Here is a 20,831-nt window from a genome sequence, read left to right on the forward strand (position 1 = left end):
TCCTATATCAGCATTTTGAGGCCCTGTTCCTCTTACTCTCCCCTGCCTATAGGTGGAAACTTGACTGTATTTAGAGCTAATTGTGGGGGAGGGGTGAGAAAAAGTAAGGGCTCCCACTATCTCTGTCTCTCTTCCCCTTTTCAGCATGGCACCTTCACTTTTAACTGTGGTTAGTATCTTCTAGAGTAGAGAGGATCAAGATCTTTTATTTTACCCTCTTCAAGGCTGGGGTAGGTGATCTAGAGGCTAAGTAAATACTTCAGTAAATATTCCACCGGTTTCCCTGTTTTTAGACTGTGTCCCTGCTTTCAGGGGTACCTAGTGCCACCAATGTTTGATCCCGTCAAGTGTTCTGCACTATTAAATTAGGTTGTGTCTTGCCTGGGATTCTGCCTTCTTCAAATCAAATACGACTTTCCAGATTCCAGAATTTTATCACTTCTGTAATTTTCCTGGATTTATTTGGGGAAGGGATTATACCTTTTTAAAAAATCCTTTACTGTCATATTACTAGAGGCTTGGAGAGATCAAAGAATTAAATGTGTATGTTAATTTATAATCTTTAACTGGATTATTTGATTTTTTTTCATTTAAGTCTTTAGCCCTTCTGTAATTTTGGTAAATGGCATGTAATTGAAGTCTGATTTTCATTTATTTCCAAATATATTGAATTTTCTAATTTTCTGTTTATTAAAATAGTCTATTTCCCTCACTCATAAAATTCTATGAAATATAGGGAGATATTATATATACTGGATATATGTCTAGCCTTTCTATTCTTTTGATCAATAGTTTTATTCCTTTGCATATTTAATATTCCAGATGAACTTCAGAATTATTTATTTATTTATTTATTTATTTATTTATTTATATTTAGAGACAGGGTATTGCTCTGTCTCCCAAGCTAGAGGGCAGTGGCATGATCATAGCTTACTGCAACCTTGAACTCATGGGCCCAAGCAATCCTCCCACCTACTCCTCCTCAGTAGCTAGGACGATAGGCACATTGGCCACCATGCCTGTCTAATTTTTCTTTCTTTTTTGTAGAGGTGAGGTCCCAGTATGTTGCCCAGGCTGTTCTTGAACTCCTGGCCTCAAGTGATCTTCCTGCCTTGGCCTCCCGAATTGCTGGGGTTACAAGAGTGAGCCACCATACCTGGCTTATTTATCTGTCTCTGTCTGCTCCAGCCCCTAACTCCAGAAAAATGTTTGTGTATGTATAGATGTATGTATACATACATACACATCTACATGTTTATACATATATTCGTGTGCTGGGATTTTTTTAGCTTTCTTTTTCTTTTTCTTTTTCTTTTTTTTTTTTTTTAGACTGACATCTTTGCAAAATCAAAGAACATGCTTTTCACTACACTTAACTTAGGTCCTTCATATACACTATTGTCTCAGTAAATATTTGTAAAGTGTCTGCATTGTGCTAGAACCTTTGTGGGTATTACAGTCATAATGGTGAACAAAGCATGGCCCCTTAGTGTTATGTTACCAATCCTTCATATTTCTTACTGAATTAAATCCTAAGTATTTTATATGCTTGTAACTGTTGTAAATGGTTTTTTGTGTTGGGTTTTTTTTTTTTTTTTTTGTTTTCTTTTTTTAAATTAACTCTTCATGTTTTCCAGTTGATTATTGCTGGGAGACCAGAAAGTTGTTCATTTCCCTTCAGGCCTTTCTAAAGTCAACATTTCTTGTGCCAAAAACATGTCATTCCACTCCCTTCCAGTCTGCTCCCGGCCAGTCACATAGAGTTTTTTTCCAGAGTGCCACCTGCTGCTTGTTGATACTTGATAGTATTTGATAGTGACTCAGAATTACAGTTTGAACCATATCAGCTCCTAGGGAGCTTGTTAAAAATACAGTTGTCACAGAGGGTTAATTGCTGTACTGAAGTTCAGTGTGGAAAATTTTATGATGTCTGATTTCTTCATTCAGACTTATTAGCCCTCAAGGTTTTCTTTGTTCTTGAGCCTCTTTGCCTCTCCAGCTGTCAGTTTGGTTTTGTTCCCGTTTAATTTCATGCCAGACTCTCATACAGGAATGAGGGCATGGCCAGAGGATCTGGCTCAGAAGTGAGGGAGGAGCGCAAATAATCCAAAATTTTTTTGTTTTGTGTTCTTTGAGAGCACTCCCTCAAAACTAAACAAGTGATAGAGAATTATTCCATTCATCTTGTTCTAAAAGTTCTAAAAGTGTTGTTACATTATAATACACAAAAACTTACTAATTTTATGGGAACATTTTCCCTAGGTGTTGGCTGAGCTGTATCATCACTGTGTATTGATTTCCCCTCCCCCTTAAGGCTGTGCTAATTCCCAGCCTCACTCTGATCCATGTGGTATCTAACTCTTATCGGATGACTAGGGGTGTCTTTTCAAAGAGCATGGAGTCTGTTCCTGCAGCATTAATCATTCATATGTGTGATGGGGGTGGAGGGGGGAAATGGCTGTTCTTTAATTGAATCTCAACCCTGTTTTTGACTCCAAGTACTGTGCTTCCTCTATTGCATCACATACATGGCTAAACTTCTGTAACTGTTACAGATCCTCTGAGCACTGATTTATCAAAAACGTTTCAATACCTAGTTATAGTTTCTGTTTCCACCTCCTGTTAGAGTTACAAGCTTCCAAAGTTTACTAGTGTCCCTTATGTATTCTCCATTTCTTAAGTGTTTAGGAAAACCTTTCTGTCCTACTGAATTGAAATGTAAGGTACAGTGTGAAAGCTATAAGTCAAATGGATGTGGGTTTAACTGACTTAACCAGCTAGATGACTGAGCAAGATGTTTTACTTGTATGAATTTTTGTTTTGTTCTGTTTTTAGGTTTCCTAAGTGTAAAATGAGGATGATAATAGAAACTACCTCATAGGACTATTGTGAGAATTAAATGTAATGATGTGTACCAAGCATGTACCACAGGGTTTGGCACAGAACTGACACTTAAGAATTTGCTGCTAATATCATTTTTGTGGTTGTTACGAATAATGGTGATAATTAAATCTATAGAATTCAGACATCTAATCCTTAGCCTTTGTCTATGACACAAAATCTTTTTAGTCTGCCTTCATGACAATCCTGTCACCACCACCCATTTCATTTGCTGCTGTAGTTCTCATTTATTATTCTTGAGTGTATTATAATTTTAAATAAAGAGGAAACAAAAAATTGTACCCTTAATTTTAGGTATGGTTGTATTGTGGCTTTGTAAAAGGGAGACAGCATTTTCAGACTTGTTTCTCTGCTTTATACATGTCCCTTGTAAGTCTGAGTTGGTCAGGTTTCTTCATGTGCATTTCCTTGGGTGGGTTCTTTACATGGCTTTTTCTTTTCTTCAAGGAAGTCAAGATCATATTGCCAGATTTAGTTTTCCAAAGCCATCCTCACACAGAATTATCTACCCCTAGGGTATCTATCCTTATTTTCTTACTGCTTATTTATGTAAGTTTTAGAGATCTGATTTCCCAAATTCTGGACTGCTGATAGGATTTTGCCAGGATTCATGGTCTTGACTGTTGTCAGTTTGGGATGATTTGGTTCTTTTCTCACAGGTTTCCTATTACTTCTGCTTCACTAACCAGTTCATGTTTGTGGGTCAAAATTGGGCCCAGAGTAACATCCCCCTTGTTAATTCATATGTTGTCAGGGGTAAATAAGAAAAGAATAAGATGCCCAGCAGCTGTCCAGTTTGCTGCTATATCTTCTGTGTTAATCCCATGATCTCCAACATAAAGGTCTCTTCCGTTTTCCCTCTAGATGGGCATGAGTGATATGTTCCCTTAACAGTTTCATTTCTTACTCTCTTTCCTTTTACCCTTACCTCTACCATGCACTCCACCCGTTTCTTGATTTTCCACACAGGTGTATGCCTTCTCAATGATACTCAGCTTTACTTTCCTACTTTATTTTCCTCTAACTATTAATCAGTCCTTCACCCCACACACACACCTCAAAAACCTTTCCTGTGATTTATGCTTGGCAATGTACTGCCCAGAAGACCTTGGTTTCAGCTATAAACTTGGAGGTTTTGCTGTGTACCTCCAAAGCTTTGAGGAACTTGATAGGCTAGAAGTGACATAAAAGGACTGCCTCACAGTGTAATCTTCTTACCGTTTCTGGTTTACCCTAAAGTAGCTGGAAACTGATGGGAACTCTGAGTCTTTTTTATGGGCACTACTCAAAGTAGATGGGAAAGGCTTTTGTTTTTCCTGGTCTTATGATTAGATTTAGTACGAGTATAAACTGGAAAATACTTGAGAGAATAAGTTGCTTGGGCTATGGGGATCAGTATTTTATGATTTAATTCTTCTAGTCCTTCTTAGTTTACAGCTGGTTTTTTTTTTGCTTTGTTTTGGTTTTTTTGTTTTGAGAGGGGGGCATTTTGCAATACAGTTTTAAGTGTCTGCCCTGCTGCATATGTAGGGGGCAGGATTCCTTCTAGACTGCTGTCATTTGGTCCAAATTTAGAAGTGAGGGATTTAAGGCCATCAGTCGACAGCTTCCTGCATTTTGTGCTGTTCTCCATTGAAGTCATGATTAACGCCTGGGCTTTCGTTCATTTGGGTCCCCTCAGATACACCTATGAGCGAATTGATGGGCGAGTACGGGGAAACCTGCGCCAGGCAGCCATCGACCGGTTCTGTAAGCCAGATTCAGACCGCTTTGTCTTTCTTCTGTGCACCAGAGCGGGAGGCCTGGGGATCAATCTCACAGCTGCTGATACCTGCATCATATTTGATTCTGACTGGAACCCACAAAATGACTTGCAGGTAACCACTAGGTTGATTGCTCTTTACCCTAGCTGTCCTGGATCCCAGAACATCATGATAGGGCCTGGCTTGGCTACAGAGCATCTGTGATGCTCTATGCCATGCTGTCAGCTGGATGACAGGCTTAGGGCCTTGGTCAGGGGGTGAAACTGAATGAAAAGTAAATGCCGACCCTTCCGACTAATTAGAGAGTGTGGTTCTTTCCATTAAATCAAATGATGTTTCACAGTGGTAGCCTCCAGATATAGACTAGAACTACTAATTATTATTATTATCAGAAATAAAGATACTAAGCTTGACTAATGCTCTAATTCTTGATATGTAGATGATTCGGGCATTTTCAGAGTTTGTTGGTTAAGATGGTCATGTGTCATGTACAGTAAACGAGTTAACCCAGAGGGGTGGGAGAGTTCCATGGCGTAGCAGGGGCAACAAGGGCAGCCTCACTAGTTCCTTTGCTCTCCACACAGTGCAACATGTTAGAGTTTATATGTGTCCAGTTAAGTGGCTTTATGGATTCTATTTTCTGGTTTTAGCCAAACTAAATAACCGGTGGCTTTGAAAGATTACTGCAAAGATTGGAGTTGATACATTTTTTAAAAGCTAACATAAACAAGCAAGAAAATAGTAGGGTCCAGTTTGGAGTTCTTCATCAACCTTGTTTCAAAGTAAAAACAATAGCATTCTAACTATATGGGACACGAAGTCAGCCAAAAAGATTCTAACTTGTCAATGAGACTATTTGGAATATAGATTTACAGCCATTATCATTAATGAAGAACTTCATCTTAAGTGTATATTGCATGTATATTGAGATATTTACTAACACTAGGATTATGGGTATGTGGTGAAGAAGGTGGGTGGGTGGCTCAAAACCTTTTTCATAATACAGGTGATTGATCAAAAGAAGTTTGGAGGCCGCTGTTTGACAGGATTCAAGAGGTACTCTAGGGGATACTGCAAGAGAAGGGATGCAGGGAAGAGGGCACTAAGCCAATGGGTATCTGGGCTTCTTCTCTACCCACTCACTCCTACAGAGTTGCTACTTTGTCTATTCCTTTCTTTTTTTTTTTTTGAGACAGAGTCTCGCTCCATTCCCCTGGGGTGGAATGCAGTGCCACGATCTCAGCTCACTGCAACCTCTGCCTCCCAGGTTCAAGCGATTCTGTTGCCTCTTGCCTCAGCCTCCCGCGTAGCTGGGATTACAGGGGCCTGCCACCACTCCTGGCTAATTTTTGTATTTTTAGTAGAGATGGGGTTTTGCCATGTTGGGCATGCCGGTCTTGAACTCCTGACCTCAGGTGATCCGCCCGCCTCGGCCTCCCAAAGTGGTGGGATTAGAGATGTCAGCCACTGCGCCCGGCCCTTTGTCTTTTTCATTTAATGAGTTTCCACATAAACTTGTGTTTGAAGAAAGCAGCCTACTAGTTGAAAACTAGTGCTTTAAATTAAGTTAGTGATGGTTAAAACTCTGAAAATAATGGCCGGGCACGGTGGCTCACGCCTGTAATCCCAGCACTTTGGGAGGCCAAGGCAGGCAGATCACAAGGTCAGGAGATTGAGATCATTCTGACTAACACGCTGAAATCCCGTCTCTACTAAAAATACAAAAAAAAATTAGCCGGGCATGGTGGTGGGTGCCTGTAATCCCAGCTACTCGGGAGGCTAAGGCAGGAGAATGGCGTGAACCCACGAGGCGGAGCTTGCAGTGAGCCGAGATCGCGCCACTGCACTCCAGCCCGGGCGACAGAGCGAGACTCCATCTCAAAAAAAAAAAAAACTGAAAATATTTCATGGTATACATAATAAAGTAAACTATGTTCAACATGCAACCTCAAAGAAAACCAGTGATCTCAAAGAAAACCAGTGATTATAACTAGCTTACCATCTTTCTACTGGTGAAAAGATGGCTGAATATGAGTTGCTAGATATAATGAATAACCCATTTTTAAAGGAGTAACACACTCAACACTAAAATAATAATAAGCAAAAACTAATATTTGATCAGCTCACTATCAAGAACCTACTTACGACAATGATACAGATTAAGGGGTGGAAAATGACTGCCTTTTGGCCTGCTGCCTGTTTTTAAAAATAGCTTTATTGGAATATAATCACACCCATTTGTAAGTATATAATCTGTGGCTGCTTTCATGTTACAGTGGCAGAATTGAGTAGTTGTAACAGAGACCTCATAGCCAACAAAACCTAAAATATTTACTATCAGGCCCTTTTCAGATTTTTGTCAACCCCAAAACGTGATTTCTTAAGTCCTTGACAGTTACAAAGTTCTCGGCTTCTTTGTGATGCTAACGTGACTGTGAGGCATGGCAGCTGGAAGAATAATGGCACAGGAAACCAAAGTTGAATGGCCAGTTTGAGGACACCTCGGCTGGACATGCCTGAAGGGATATCCAGGAGAATCAGTGGAAGCATGGGGCTGGCAACAGCTCATGGCCAGAGGCAAACATTTTGGAATGACCATGCTTCACCTAGGTGAAGTCTAAACATTACCAATTGAATAGGTGCAATGCCATGGGAAAAGCAAGAACGTGAATATTCAAACCTAGTGGAGAAGGCAAAGTCATCTGAGGTGACTGATTTATATGTGTAGCAACCAGAGAAGGTGGGTGGGACTGTCCAGAATAAGGGTCTTGGATGAAGGGAGAAGCTTTGGAGTAGCTATTCTCAATGTCCACTGCTGGAGAGCTGGCAAGAGATGAATTAAGGAATAGCAGTGAAGTCCAAACTGAAATTGGATAGTGTGAACTTTATTAGTGTGTTGAATCAGTTTCTGAACTTCCTGCAATGCTCAGCCTGAATGAAGAAACGAAGAAGACCAGCACTGCGGAAGATCCAAGGTGGAAGATGCAGGGTGGGAGTTCGTAAGGAGAATGCAGCAAAATGTTACTGTGTGAGAGAGAACATTTGTACAACTCGGAAGGAATCATCCTTTTTTTTTTTTCCTTAAAGTCTAGCCAGTCTAGGTAGAGATGAAAGAATTGAGAAATGTAGAGCAGTTTTAGGACAGGGGACTCGAAGAGTGGCTATTAGTGAGTGGGACTGGTGGGCTATAAAAAAGATGTGATAGAGAGAGTTAGGTCCAAATTCTGTGTCTCCCACAGAGATGGAGCAAGATTCTTGCTTGCTTGGTGTGATGAGGAAGAGAGCAAGAGGGCTTTTCCAAAAGCAAGAGGGCTGGAGACTGTCCACAGAATGATGCATGCTCCCCACACAAACACACACATTCCCACGCCCCTTGGCATTTGCCCTTGCACCCACGTGCTATAAATATAGAATATTTACTCCAGAGAGAGTGTGGAGGCTGGGACGCTGAGATCATCGTGTTCCTCTTCCCAAATCCTCCTTTCCTCCTCTTGCTTTCCAGAAAATGAAGGCACAGGTTCATTAGGATCCAGGATAGAAACTGGGTTCTACTTAGGAATAACAAAAGAGATTAAAGTTAGCACTGAGAGATCTTAACAATATTACTGTTTTATCTAGACTATTAAAGGAAAACCAATTTTTAGGTCCCCTTAATGGGGAGATCTTATCTAGAGTCAGGTAAGTGCCACACCCTCTCTCAAACCTTGAATATGTCTGTATTCGCATCAATGTGTGTACAAAACTGAAGGTTATCAGTTCGCCTTTTCTCACCATCATTTAGAAGACAGAGGGTCTAATTTAGTCCTGGCACAGCAGCAGCAGCAGGTGTTGTCTAGGTTTCCCATAACACCTAAGGTTAAGAAGTGGCACAGGACGATAACAGTAGCCTGAGAAGGAAAGACAAAGGAAAAACTGGGTTTTTATCTTCTTCTTAGGAGTAGGCCACTGTTGCTGCTACCCCTGAAGGCAAAGGTAGACCTCTTGGGAATAACATGGTATCATGCCCCCCTCAGAGACCACAAACCTTCATCTTCCATTGTTCCATGATACTTCTGCGGCTTATTCTCTGGGGGGCTTTTTGCACCTGGAGGCAAGAGATCCTTAGGGTTGAACAGGGTTCAAGATGACAGTGGTGGGCTGCACAGTTCTGCGTCCTTCCTGCTGCTAAGGTTCCTAAAGGCAGAATTCAGAAAGTGTGGGAGCAGATGTCCTGGCCAAGAGCACAGCCAGAAGATAATGCAGCTGCTGCATGTCTGCAGCATTTTGGAAGTGAGTTGGGAGTCCAGAGTGAGGAGACAGGCCCTTCCCACAATCGCCAGAAGCAGGACTCAGGAAACTCCCACGCTGCTCCAAGGGGAAGAGGCATTGGACCCCTGTGCCTCTTCCTCTGCTGCCACCATGTTGCTTGCACCCCCTATTTCTTATCTTTTTAATTATATTTTTTCAGAAGACAGGATCTCACTATGTTGTCCAGGCTAGAGTGCAGTGGCTGGAAGTCAGTTCACTGCAACCTCCACCCACTTCAGCCTCCCGAATAGCTGGAGTTACAGTCACGAGCCTCATGCCTGGCTAATTTTTGTAATTTTTGTAGAGAAGAGGTTTCAACATGTTACCTAGGCTGGTTTTGAACTCCTGAGCCCAAGTGATCCACCCACCTCAGCCTCCCAAAGTACTGAGATTACAGGCATGAGCCACCACGCCCCGCCTACATCCCCTATTTCTTGACAGTGTGTGTGTCTGGAGTTTGGAGGATTGCACCTGTTGAGTTTTCTTTGCTATGAGAAAGTAATAATTTGTAAATGTATACACAAATACTATACTATGTAGTCATTTATTCAGTGACTATCTCTTGATCACTGAGACATGCCAGGTGTTACTTAAAGTATTGGAGAGACACCAGTGAGCTAGACTGACAGTTGTATTTCAGTAGGATAGGCAGACAATAAATGAGGAAAAATAAGATAATTACAGATAAGTAATATTTACTGCAAAGAAAATAAAATAAGGGAATAAGAATGATGGAAGTTGGGGCTGGATGCAGTGGCTCACGCCTGTAATCCCAGCACTTTGGGAGGCCGAGGCGGGCAGATCACCTGAGGTCAGGAGTTCAAGACCAGCCTGGCCAATATCGTGAAATGATGTCTCTACTAAAAATACAAAAATTAGCCAGGCGTTGGGATGAGCACCTGTAATCCCAGCTACTTGGGAGGCTGAGGCAGGAGAATCGCTTGAACCTGGGAGGTGGAGGTTGCAGTGAGCCAAGATCGTGCCATTGCACTCCAGCCTGGGCAACAAGAGCAAAACTCCATCTCCAAAAAAAAAAAAAAAAAAAAAGAATGATAGGAGTTGGTTGCCCTGATTTAGAGTGGTCTAGGAAGACTTCTTTAAGAAGATGACATTTGAGCAGAAATAATGAAAAGGATCTAAAATTAAGAGATAAGAAGGAAGAATATTCCAGACAAAGAGTATGACCATGTAGAGTGGGATGTGAATAGGTGGCACCTCTGAAGCACAGGATGGGACAGGCACTTACTACACAGCACCAGTCCTAAATAGAATGGGTCAAGTTCCTTTTGAGTACGCTGCTGCCTCTCCTCGTCAATGTCTTTTTTTTTTTTTAACTCCTTTCTGCTGCCCAAAAGCACCCCTTTCCCATTCTGTGAATTCATCTGTCCTTCCTGTTCTCAACTAGTTCTTGACTGACTTATCTGACAGATTTAACCCCAGAGAGGGTCTTGCTATGTTGACAGCCCAGGCTGGTCTCAAACCCCTGGCCTCAAGCAGTCCTGCCTCAGACTCCCAAGGTGCTGGGAAGGTGGGTGAGAGCCACAACACCCAGCATTTTTTTTTTCATTGTCAGAACATCATTATTCATTTCTCTTTGGCCTTTGTCCACCCCAAATATATTAAAAAATAAAGAAGAAATTGTGAGCCCACAAATCATTAGAGCGCTATAATTTTCTCCAGGGATGAGGGCTGGGGGATTGTAGCACCACTGCCCCCTAGTTGTGTTTTACTCCAAAGGTTTTTATGTTTATACCTTTGCTGATGCATTTCCCTTGGACTTCATCTGAGTTCCTGGCCCTAGTTCTGAATGTTTCTTTCTCTGTCTCATGTTTTTTTTGGTTGAGTTCTCTTGGTAAACTAAAGAATGGTTTGAGATTTGACTGTAAAATGATGAGTCTCTTAAATGTGATGGGACTCACCCTGTTGTCCTTCAGGTAAGTCATCTTCGGGGAGAACATGTTTATTTCTATGTAATTTAGCTGCTTGTGGCCTCGGCTCTCCCAAACAGGGGTTTATTTTTCTCAGTTAACAAGTCCAGAGGTAGGCAGTTGAGGACTAGTGAGGCAACATCATAGTGTCATCGGAGTCCCGGGTTCCTCCTGTCTTTCTGCTCCACTGGCCTCGGTATGTGTGGTTTACAGCCTCTTGGTTCCATCCCAGAAAGGAAAAGTAAGGAAAGCAGGCATGTTGGTTTTTACAGGAAAGCAGAACTTTGGCACATATCTTCAGGAGGTTCTGTTACACCTCATTGTCTAGGACTGTGTTACCTGGCCATCCCTGGGAGGCTGGGAGTGGTTTCGGCTGAACATGTTGCTGCCCTGTACAAGAGTCAGGGTTCTGGCAGTGAGCAAGAAAGAGATGGATGCTACGAAGGCCATTAGCAGTGTCTGCAGGGCTCCTCCATCAGATCTTTTGCTCAGAACTTTTCACCTCCCTCTTGTAATTTACCCTCAACACCATATGAGCCAGAAAAAGAAATCAGGGTCAGTACTTAAGGGCCGTATAAGATTACTATTTTGAAGGTCTCATAAACCATATTGTTTACCATGATCACTTCCTTAATTTGCAGAATCATTCATCAAACCTTCTTCCAGTAGCAGAGATTTGCTACCGCTAAAGATACAGAAAGAAGGTCCAGCAACAAATTATAATAGCCAAAGACTACACAACTCAATTGTTCAGCAATAGATGACTAATTGAATAAACTGTAATATATTCAGCTTTGAAAAAAGAATGAAGAATATCACTATATCCTGCTATGGAATTGTACCCTGGATATATTGTTAAGTGGGGAAAAAAATAAGGTGGAAAAAGTTTGTACTGTATGCTAGCATTTATCTTAAAAGGCTGTGTGTCTTTGTATCTGTCTGTCCCTTCCCTACCAAGGGTAAAACTAAAACAAACTTTGTGTGTGTTTTTGTTTTTATTTTTTGGGGACGGAGTCTTGCTCTGTTACCCAGGCTGGAGTGCAGTGACACAACCTCGGCTCACTGCAACCCCCACCTCCTGGGTTCAAGCAATTCTCCTGCCTCAGCCTCCCAAGTAGTTGGAATTACAGGCACGTGCCACTCTGCCCAGCTAATTTTGTATTTTTAGTAGAGACGGGGTTTCACCATCTTTGCCACCTCAGCCTCCCAAAGTGCTGGGATTACAGGCAGGACCCACCACACCCGGCCTACAAACTTTGTTTTTAAATGGTTACCTTTAGAGAACAGGATGGAAGTGACAGGGAAAGAAGCTAGTTTTTCCAAATATGCCCTTTTTATGTATTTGACTTTGGAACCATTTTAAGCATTTTACCTCATTATTAAAACAAAATTAATTTTTTAACCTTTTTTAAAAGTTGCAAAAATTATGTAGAATTCCAATGTATACTTCACCCAGCTTCCCTTAATGTTGACATTTTATTTAACAGTAGTATAATGATTGAAACCAAGAAAGCAACATTGATATGATACTCTTTAACTAATCTACAGACCTTATCCATATTCATTCCTTCAGTTTCCTAGAAATATTTTTTTTCTGGCCCAGTATCCACATTCCATTTAGAAGTTGTGACTCCCTAACCTTCTCCAGTCTGTGACGATTCCTTTGTCTTTCCTTATCTTTCATGACCTTGACACTTTTGAAGAGTACTGACCAGTTTTGTGGACTGTTCTCAGTTTGTATTTGCCTGATGTTTTCTTATGGTGAGATTTGAGGTTATGCATTTTAGGCAAGAGTATAGAAATCATATTACGTCCTCCTCAGTGCATTATATCAGGGGATGCATGATATGAATACATCTTATTACTTGTGATGTAACTTTGATTACTTGGTTAACGTGCCATCTGCCAAGTTTCTCCACCATAAAATAACTATCTCTAAAAATTAGTATCTTCTGAGTGGATATTTTGAGACTCTATCCTGTTTTTCATCCTACTTCTGTCCATTAATTTTAGCTTCCATCAATGGTTCTTGCTTTCAGTAAATTATTACCATGGTGTTTAGCTAATGGTAATTTTCTATTCTCATCATTCCTTCTACATTTATTAATAAGAATTCTATTATAACGAAGTTGTCCTTTGTCTCCCATTTATTTATATCAGTATTGACTTGTGGATTTTCTTTTATTTTATAATCCATTACTCTATTTATTTTGTTTTCAAGTTGTCCAGATTTGGCCGTTGGTAGCTCCTTTACATTGGCTTCTGTGTTTTTTTGACATGCTCCCATTGTTTTTTGAGTGCTTCCTTACTTTCTGGCACCATGAGATGTTCAAGTCCATGTTACATTTTTCGTGCCCCCGCGTTGGAATTGACCATCTCCAATGATCCTTGCTTTCTTTTACTTGAGAATAGCATTTAGAAACCAAACTCTGGCTACTAGGTATGCCCACTGCTACTGGATTGTTATTGCTTCTAGACCCTCTGTGCACATGGAGCTAGGAAACAGATGTATGCATACTTACACAAGCACTCATACCACACAGCTATATTCATTCTGTATATATTCATCCATAGTGAATTTTCTGATTACAGTGCAGCATCATCGGGTTCATTACAGTCTCCTCCTCTTCCTTATTTGTAACTTCTTTCTCTGGCAGGATGAAGCCTGGACCTTGTTATCATAACACAGTATATTTACTCATTCATTTCATCCTAGTATACACATCAAGTAGTTTTAGAATTGCTAACCCATATTTTGTGAAAAATATATTTACTAGAATATAATGTTGGTCTATAGTGGGTTTTTTGGTCTTTAGTGTTACAGTATATAATCAGAATACTATTTGCCAAAGTTGCTTAGTTTAGTTATTTTCTTCACCACCTGCTTCAGTGTGGTTAAATTAATAGGGGGAAACATCAATTCCTAAAACTCAAAAGCAAAATGAAACAATTGAATCTAGCTGTGTATCAAGTGAATAGCTTATAACTCACAGAAAAGGATTATTTCAAGGGTCTATATTTAATATGTTCATACATTTTTATTTCTATATAATTTCATTTTGCAACTCCAGTGTACCCTTTATCCAGATTCACCAGCTGTGTTTACATTTTGCCTCATTGATTATCATTTTTGCCCTTTGTCACTCTCTCGTTTGTGTCTCTGTCCCTTTCTTTCTGTGAGTACGTGCATAGACACATTCGTCACTTTTCGTCTGAGGTATTTGAGATTAAGTTGCAGGCATTTTACCCCCTTGTCCCCTAAATACTTTCAGTGTGTATTTCACTAAGTACAAGGACTTTCTCTTGTATATTCACAGTTCAGTTCTCAGAATCAAGAAATAAAAATACTGTTCTCCAATCCACAGTTCATATTCAAGTCTTATCATTTGTTTCAGCATATTTTATAGCTGTCATTTCCCCAGTCCAGGATCCAATCCAGGATCACCCATTACCTTTAGCTGTCATGTCCCTTTAGTCTTCGTTAATCTGAATCAGTTCCTCAGTTTTTCTTTTTATTTTATGACCTTCAAGTTTTTGAAGAGTACTGGCCAGTTTTTTTTGTAGGTTGTCCCTCAGTTTGGATTTGTCTCTGTTTCCTCAGGGTTGGATCTAGGTTTAGTACTACCACAGAACTGACACAGCCATCTCAATATATCACATCAGGAATAACATGGTGTCCATTTGTCTGATGATGGTAACTTTGATCACTTAGTACAGTGATGTCTGTCAGATTTCTCCACATATAAAGTTTCTGTTTTTCCCTTTGAAAATAATAAGTAATTTTGGAGAAATGAATTGGAACTATACCTGTTCCTCATCAAAGTATCACCCATTGGTTTTAGCATCCATTGATTATTTTTGGCTGAATCGATCATCACTATGATGGTTACAAAGTGGTGATTTTCTAACTGTTGCTCTGCACTGGTTAGTTAGCATTCTACTATAAGGAGGAGTGTTCCCTTTTTCTCCCATTTATTTATTTTATGTCCATATGAATACGCGGGTTCTTTTTTTATTGAGTGAGTTATAATCTGTTACTATCTTTATTTTGATGTTCTGTTCATATAGTTCTAGACTTAGCCAGTGGGAGTCTCTTCAAGCTTTACGTGTTATTCTCATATGTCTCCCTCATTCTTTGAGTACTTTCTTACATCTAACACAGTAATATGTTTCAGGCTTAGTCTATATTTTCTCTACCACAGCCCTAGCTACAGTTAGCCATTTCTCTAGCACACTGTGGCTCTGTTCTATAGAGAATGGTTTTTAGCAATCAAGATTCAGGAGGGTGTGTTCATTGCTACTGCAATGATGTTTCTTCTAGGCCCTCTCAGTGGACATAGCTGGAATACACACAGAGAGACTATAAATATGCATATGTGTAAATATATGCATTCATTTGTATATGTGTGTATAGACACATGTACATACATAAACATGCATATCCATGTCTATTTCTGTACCTTTATGTATATGTATGTGTGTATATAAATACACATGTACACCTAACCATGAGTTAATACTGATACCTCCATTCTAGCACCGCAGAGTTTATTTTAGTTTTCCTCCTTTCCATATTTATAATTTCCTTCTCCAACAGTGAAAGCCCTTACTCCTGCTACCCCCGATATCTTTACTCATTTGCTGAATCCTAGATTAAACAGAAAGTAGTTTCAGGATTGCTAACCTTGCAACTACAGAAAATAAACCTACTTTCAAGTGTGTATTTAAAACACTATACATACTTAGCAGGGTATAACCCTAAGTGGCTGGGGAGAGAAAAATCTTGCAATTTTTTGTTAATTATGTTTCGAGTGAGTTGTAATGGTATTAGTTTTCTGAAAATGTTATATTACGGGACAGATCAAATGAGTACTGATATTGGTGTGGTTGAAAATTGGGTTTTTCAACATGATTAAAGAAATACAGATGTGAGGTTGATGAAACTAAAACCCTTCAATCATAATTTGAACTAAAAATATCAGTATGACCTCATGATGTATTTTGTCTTATATAGGCATATGTTTATATACACTCTACACACACAAACACTTCCTATATTTGCCCACTGAGTAGGCACTAGAAACCATGATCATCCCTAGTAGCAGGGACCACCTCTAGGGCATCCAGATTGTTGTCTGTAAGTTTTCTACCTGTGCCTATGGCTAGACTGTTTCTTAGCCACTTGCCCTGCAGCCTGGCGAGAGAGAGGAAAGATTAGCTGTTCCCATGCTATGAAGACCTTTGCTCTGGTCTTCCTGGTGGCCCTGCTGTGCACAGAGAGCCCAGGGTCTGTTCTGCTGCCCATGCTTGGTGGCCTCACACATAAGCTCTTGCCTGCCAGCTATGTGCTCCTTCCTCAGTGGGGTCTGGGTCTCCCCAGAAGTGACCAGCATTGTTGAGTCTAAGAAAGTGACAGTGGAGAACAAGTTCTGCCTTCCCTCCTGCCCCAAGAACAACTTGGTAAACCAGGATGTATTGGTTCATTTTCACACTGCTGATAAAGACATACCAGGGACTGGGAAGAAAAAGAAGTTTAATTGGACTTACAGTTCCACATGGATGGGAAGGACTCAGAATCATGGCGAGAGGCAAAAGGCTCTTCTTACATGGAAGCGGCAAGAGAAAATGAGGAAGAAGTAAAAGCAGAAACCCCTGATGAGCCCATCAGATCTCATGAGACTCATTAATGTGAGAATTGCATGGAAAAGGCCAGCCCCCATGATTCAGTTGCCTCCCTGCTGAGTCCCTCCCACAATGTGGGAATTCTGGGAGATACAATTCAAGTTGGTACTTGGATGGGGACACAGCCAAACCATATCACTCTGCCCCAGCCCCTCCAAATCTCATGTCTTCATATTTCATGCGTTCCCAGCAGTCCCCCAAAGTCTTAACTCATTCAGCATTAACCCAAAAGTCCACAGTCCAGAGTCTCATCTGAGACAAGGCAAGTCTCTTCCACCTATGAGCCTGTAAAATCAAAAGCAAGCTAATTACTTTCTAGATATGATTTGGATACAGGTATTGGGTAAATACAGCCATTCCAAATGGGAGAAACTGGCCAAAACAAAGGGGGCCCATGCAAGTCCGAAATCCACCGAAGCAGTGAAATTTTAAGGCTCCAAAATATCTCCTTTGACTTCAGGTGTCTCATTCAGGTCATACTGATGCAAGAGGTGGGTTCTTGTGGTCTTGGGCAGCTCCACACCTGTGCCTTTGCAGGGTACAGCCTCCCTCCCAGCAGCTTTCATGGGCTGGCGTTGAGTGTCTGTGGCTTTTCCAGGCACACAGTGCAAACTGTCAGTGGATCTACAGTTCTGGGGTCTGGAGGATGGTGCCCCTCTTCTCACAGCTCCACTAGCCAGTGACCAAGTAGGGACTCTGTGTGGGGGCCCCGACCCCACATTTCCCTTCTGCACTGCTCTAGCAGAGGTTCTCCATGAGGGCCCCGCCCCTGCAGCAAACTTTTGCCTGGACATCCAGGTGTTTGCATACATCTAAAATTTAGGTGGAGGTTCCCAAACCTCAATTCTTGACTTCCGTGCACCCTCAGGCTCAACACCACGTGGAAGCTGCCAAGGTTTGGTGCTTTCACCCTCTGAAGCCACAGCCTGAGCTGTACGTTGGCCCCTTTCAGCCATGGCTGGAACAGCTGGGACAGGACAACAAGTCTCTAGGCTGCACACAGCACAGGGACCCTGGGCCCAGCCCACAAAACCACTTTTTCCTCCTGGGCCTCCGAGCCTGTGATGGGAGGGGCTGCCATGAAGGTCTCTGACGTGGCCTAAAGACATTTTCCCCATGCTCTTGGGGATTAACATTAGGCTCCTTGTTACTTATGCAAATTTCTGTAGCCGGCTTGAATTTCTCCCCAGAAAATTGATTTTTCTTTTCTATAGCATAGTCAGGCTGCAAATTTTCCAAACTTTTATTCTTTCCTTCCCTTATAAAACTGAATGTTTTTAACAGAACCTAAGTCATCGCTTGAATGCTTTGCTGCTTAGAAATTTCTCCCACCAGATATCCTAAATCATCTTTCTCAAGTTCAAAGTTCCGCAGATCTCGAGGGCAGGGGCAAAATGCTACTGGTCTCATTGCTTAAATGTAACAAAAGTCACGTTTGCTCCAGTTCCCAACAAGTTCCTCATCTCCTTCTGAGACCACTTCAGCCTGGACCTTATCGTCCATGTCTCTGTCAGCATTTTGGGCAAAGCCATTCAACAAGTCTGTAGGAGGTTCCAAGCTTTCCCAGATTTTATCTTCTTCTGAACCTTCCAAACTGTTCCAACCTCTGCCTATTACCCAGTTCCAAAGTCGCTTCCACATTTTTGGGTATCTTTCCAGCAATGCCCTGCTTTACTGGTACCAATTTACTCTATTAGTTCGTTTTCATGCTGCTAATAAAGGCATATCCAAAACTGGGAACAAAAAAAGGTTTAATTGGACTTACAGTTCCACATGGCTGGGGAGGCCTCAGAATCATGGCAAGAGGCAAAAGGCTGTTCTTACATGGTGGCGGCAAGAGAAAAATAAGGAAGAAGCAAAAGTAGAAATCCCTGATAAACACATCAGATCTCATTAACTGTCACTAGAATAGCACTGGAAAGACTGGCCCCCATGATTCAGTTACCTCCCCACTGGCTCCCTCCCACAATACATGGGAATTCTGGGAGATAAATTCAAGTTGAGATTTGGATGGTGACACAGCCACATCATATCACAGAAATATGCAAATTTGGGGCACCAAGATGAACTTCAAGCTTTCTTATTGCAAGGAGGACCTCTGTAACACAGTGGGCCGAGTGGCAGGAGGTGCCTGGGATCCACCCTCCTTTAGCCCTGCTTTGATGGCCATTTCCTGTACCCCTGCCCCAGTGGCCTCTCTTCTGTCCCAGTACTTACTGGGCTTCTTAGTCTTTGGGCCACTTTAGTACTGAGTTATAGAAATTCTGGTGTCATTTTCAGCCATGAGGTTAAGGGAAGAATGTGGGCAGGGCATGGGTGGAGGCTTCCATATCCAGGGATTCTGGCACTGGGTGAGTCCCTTATGGGCAAACATAGAATTCCTGCTTAGACTTACCCCTTTCTCTGGGCCCAGTAACTTCAAATCCAACTCAAACAGCCTGGCCTCAGACACAGGGGACCCACTGCTTGCAATTCTGGACTCCAGGGTCAAGATCATGGGGCAGGAGCAGAAGTCCAAGGCTCCAGACTTGCTCTGCCACTAACTCACAGAGGAGCAAGGGCCACATTTCTTACCGCTCTGGGCCAAGATAAGGAAGAACCCGGGGTGTCCAGTGATACCTGCAGGGCTCACTCACATGGCATGGCCACCTCTTCCTCTCAGTGTCAGTAATCACCCCTCTGCTTGCTTACTCAGGGAGAAAAAACATTCCCGCTAAAAGAGACTAGGACTCCTGGAAACAAAATGGCTGAAGCCAGGTCTGGACAGGAAATGTACAAGAGGAGTGTGGAATATGTTGAAAGCAAGGGAACTATCGAAAGACTACCAGTCTTTGATATAACATACAAACATAAATGTACACATATCCATACCTATATATGTGTGTATATATACATATACACCTAACCATGAGTTCATACTGATACCTTCAGTCCATTCAAATACCGCAGAGTTGATTTTCGTCTTCCTTTTTTCCACATTTGACTAGGTCATGTTGAAGGAACTCAGGAGCCAACTTAGAGAGGCTCCCATGAGCCAAATGTGAACAGCAATAAGAATAGTAACTGCAGTGCAGTAAAACATGGCAGATATATTTAAATGCATGCCTTCATTTTATCCCATAAGTAATAAAAAAAATTTCATTGGTCACTTTTTGGGATGTTATTTTGGAAAGTGATTAAATAAAGAGAATCAAATATTTAGCTTGTCCCTCCTATGTGAACTGTACATTAGGGTAGCCCCTGATGAATTAACAGATCTAGGCAATGATCATCAATTCAAAAGAAAGATGACCAGATACCATCTGCCTCTTGGTGGACATTCAGATGCTCAAATCTTAAGCTGATCAAGTTCCAAGGTAGAACTCCTAGTTTAGAGAAAATACAGGGAATAAAGGTACCTGTTCAGTGACACAGCAGAAATGCAGTTGTTTTTAAGTGTGGCAATGATAATAATACATATTTTACAAGAGTTCGTATCTTTAGAAATGTGTATTGAAATATGTAAGGATGAAACAGTATGATGCTTAGGATTTACTTCCTAACAATCTGGGAGGGTGGAGTGTGGTAAAAATAAACAAGATTGTCCATAAGAGGTCATTATACTTTCCTATATTTTGGTCTATGTTTGAAAATTTCAGTAGCAAAATTTTAAAAATAAATTTTCAGTGCTACCGGCTCTGAAGCATATCTTCCAAGAGGACAGGACAGCATCCTGGGAATGTGTGCCACTCACAAGGTGCCTTGCACAGACCACAGCGGGGCGGGGGCACAGGATGGGACACCATGTCCTTCTCATTGCTTTATCCCTGGCACACAGTAGTCAGTACACAATAGGAGAAGAAATGAATGGCCATGGAGGTGGCAGCCAACCTTTGGGTTTAAATTCTGTTCTGAAATCACTCCCGTTACTTGTAACTGAGAGCCGGCCACTCACACCACATGACATTTAAGCACTCCCCTATTCCCAGGGTTGCTGCCGTTTATATATATGGTGATGTGATGCATATGACCCTTCTTCTTCCCAGGCTCAGGCCCGATGTCACCGCATAGGCCAGAGCAAAGCTGTGAAGGTGTATCGCCTCATCACTCGAAATTCCTACGAGCGCGAGATGTTTGACAAGGCCAGCCTAAAGCTGGGGCTGGACAAGGCTGTTCTTCAGGACATCAACCGAAAGGGTGGCACCAATGGGGTGAGTGTGATGGGCCTGCTCTGGAGTCTTAAGGAACACTGGTCGCACAGCCCAGGCAGGCTTCTCTTCTTACAGCTGTT

At 41.6% G+C, this 20,831-nt stretch overlaps 1 protein-coding gene across 3 annotated transcripts in view; it reads left to right on the forward strand.

The window, feature by feature from the left end:
- The window catches only part of CHD6 (chromodomain helicase DNA binding protein 6), a 213,559-nt gene that overhangs the window by 137,450 nt on the left and 55,278 nt on the right, over nt 1-20,831 (forward strand). For all 3 annotated transcript variants that reach the window (XR_004032897.1, XM_030825215.1, XM_030825214.1), the window contains exons 16-17: nt 4,583-4,778; nt 20,587-20,751. Coding sequence is in view for 2 of the 3 variants with exons in the window: in XM_030825215.1 (XP_030681075.1) it covers nt 4,583-4,778; nt 20,587-20,751 (361 nt within the window). In the remaining variant the exon portion in view is untranslated. The remainder of the gene's footprint in view (nt 1-4,582; nt 4,779-20,586; nt 20,752-20,831) is intronic.

The sequence above is a fragment of the Nomascus leucogenys genome, chromosome 13 (assembly GCF_006542625.1).
Source record: "Nomascus leucogenys isolate Asia chromosome 13, Asia_NLE_v1, whole genome shotgun sequence".
Lineage (NCBI taxonomy): Eukaryota > Metazoa > Chordata > Mammalia > Primates > Hylobatidae > Nomascus > Nomascus leucogenys.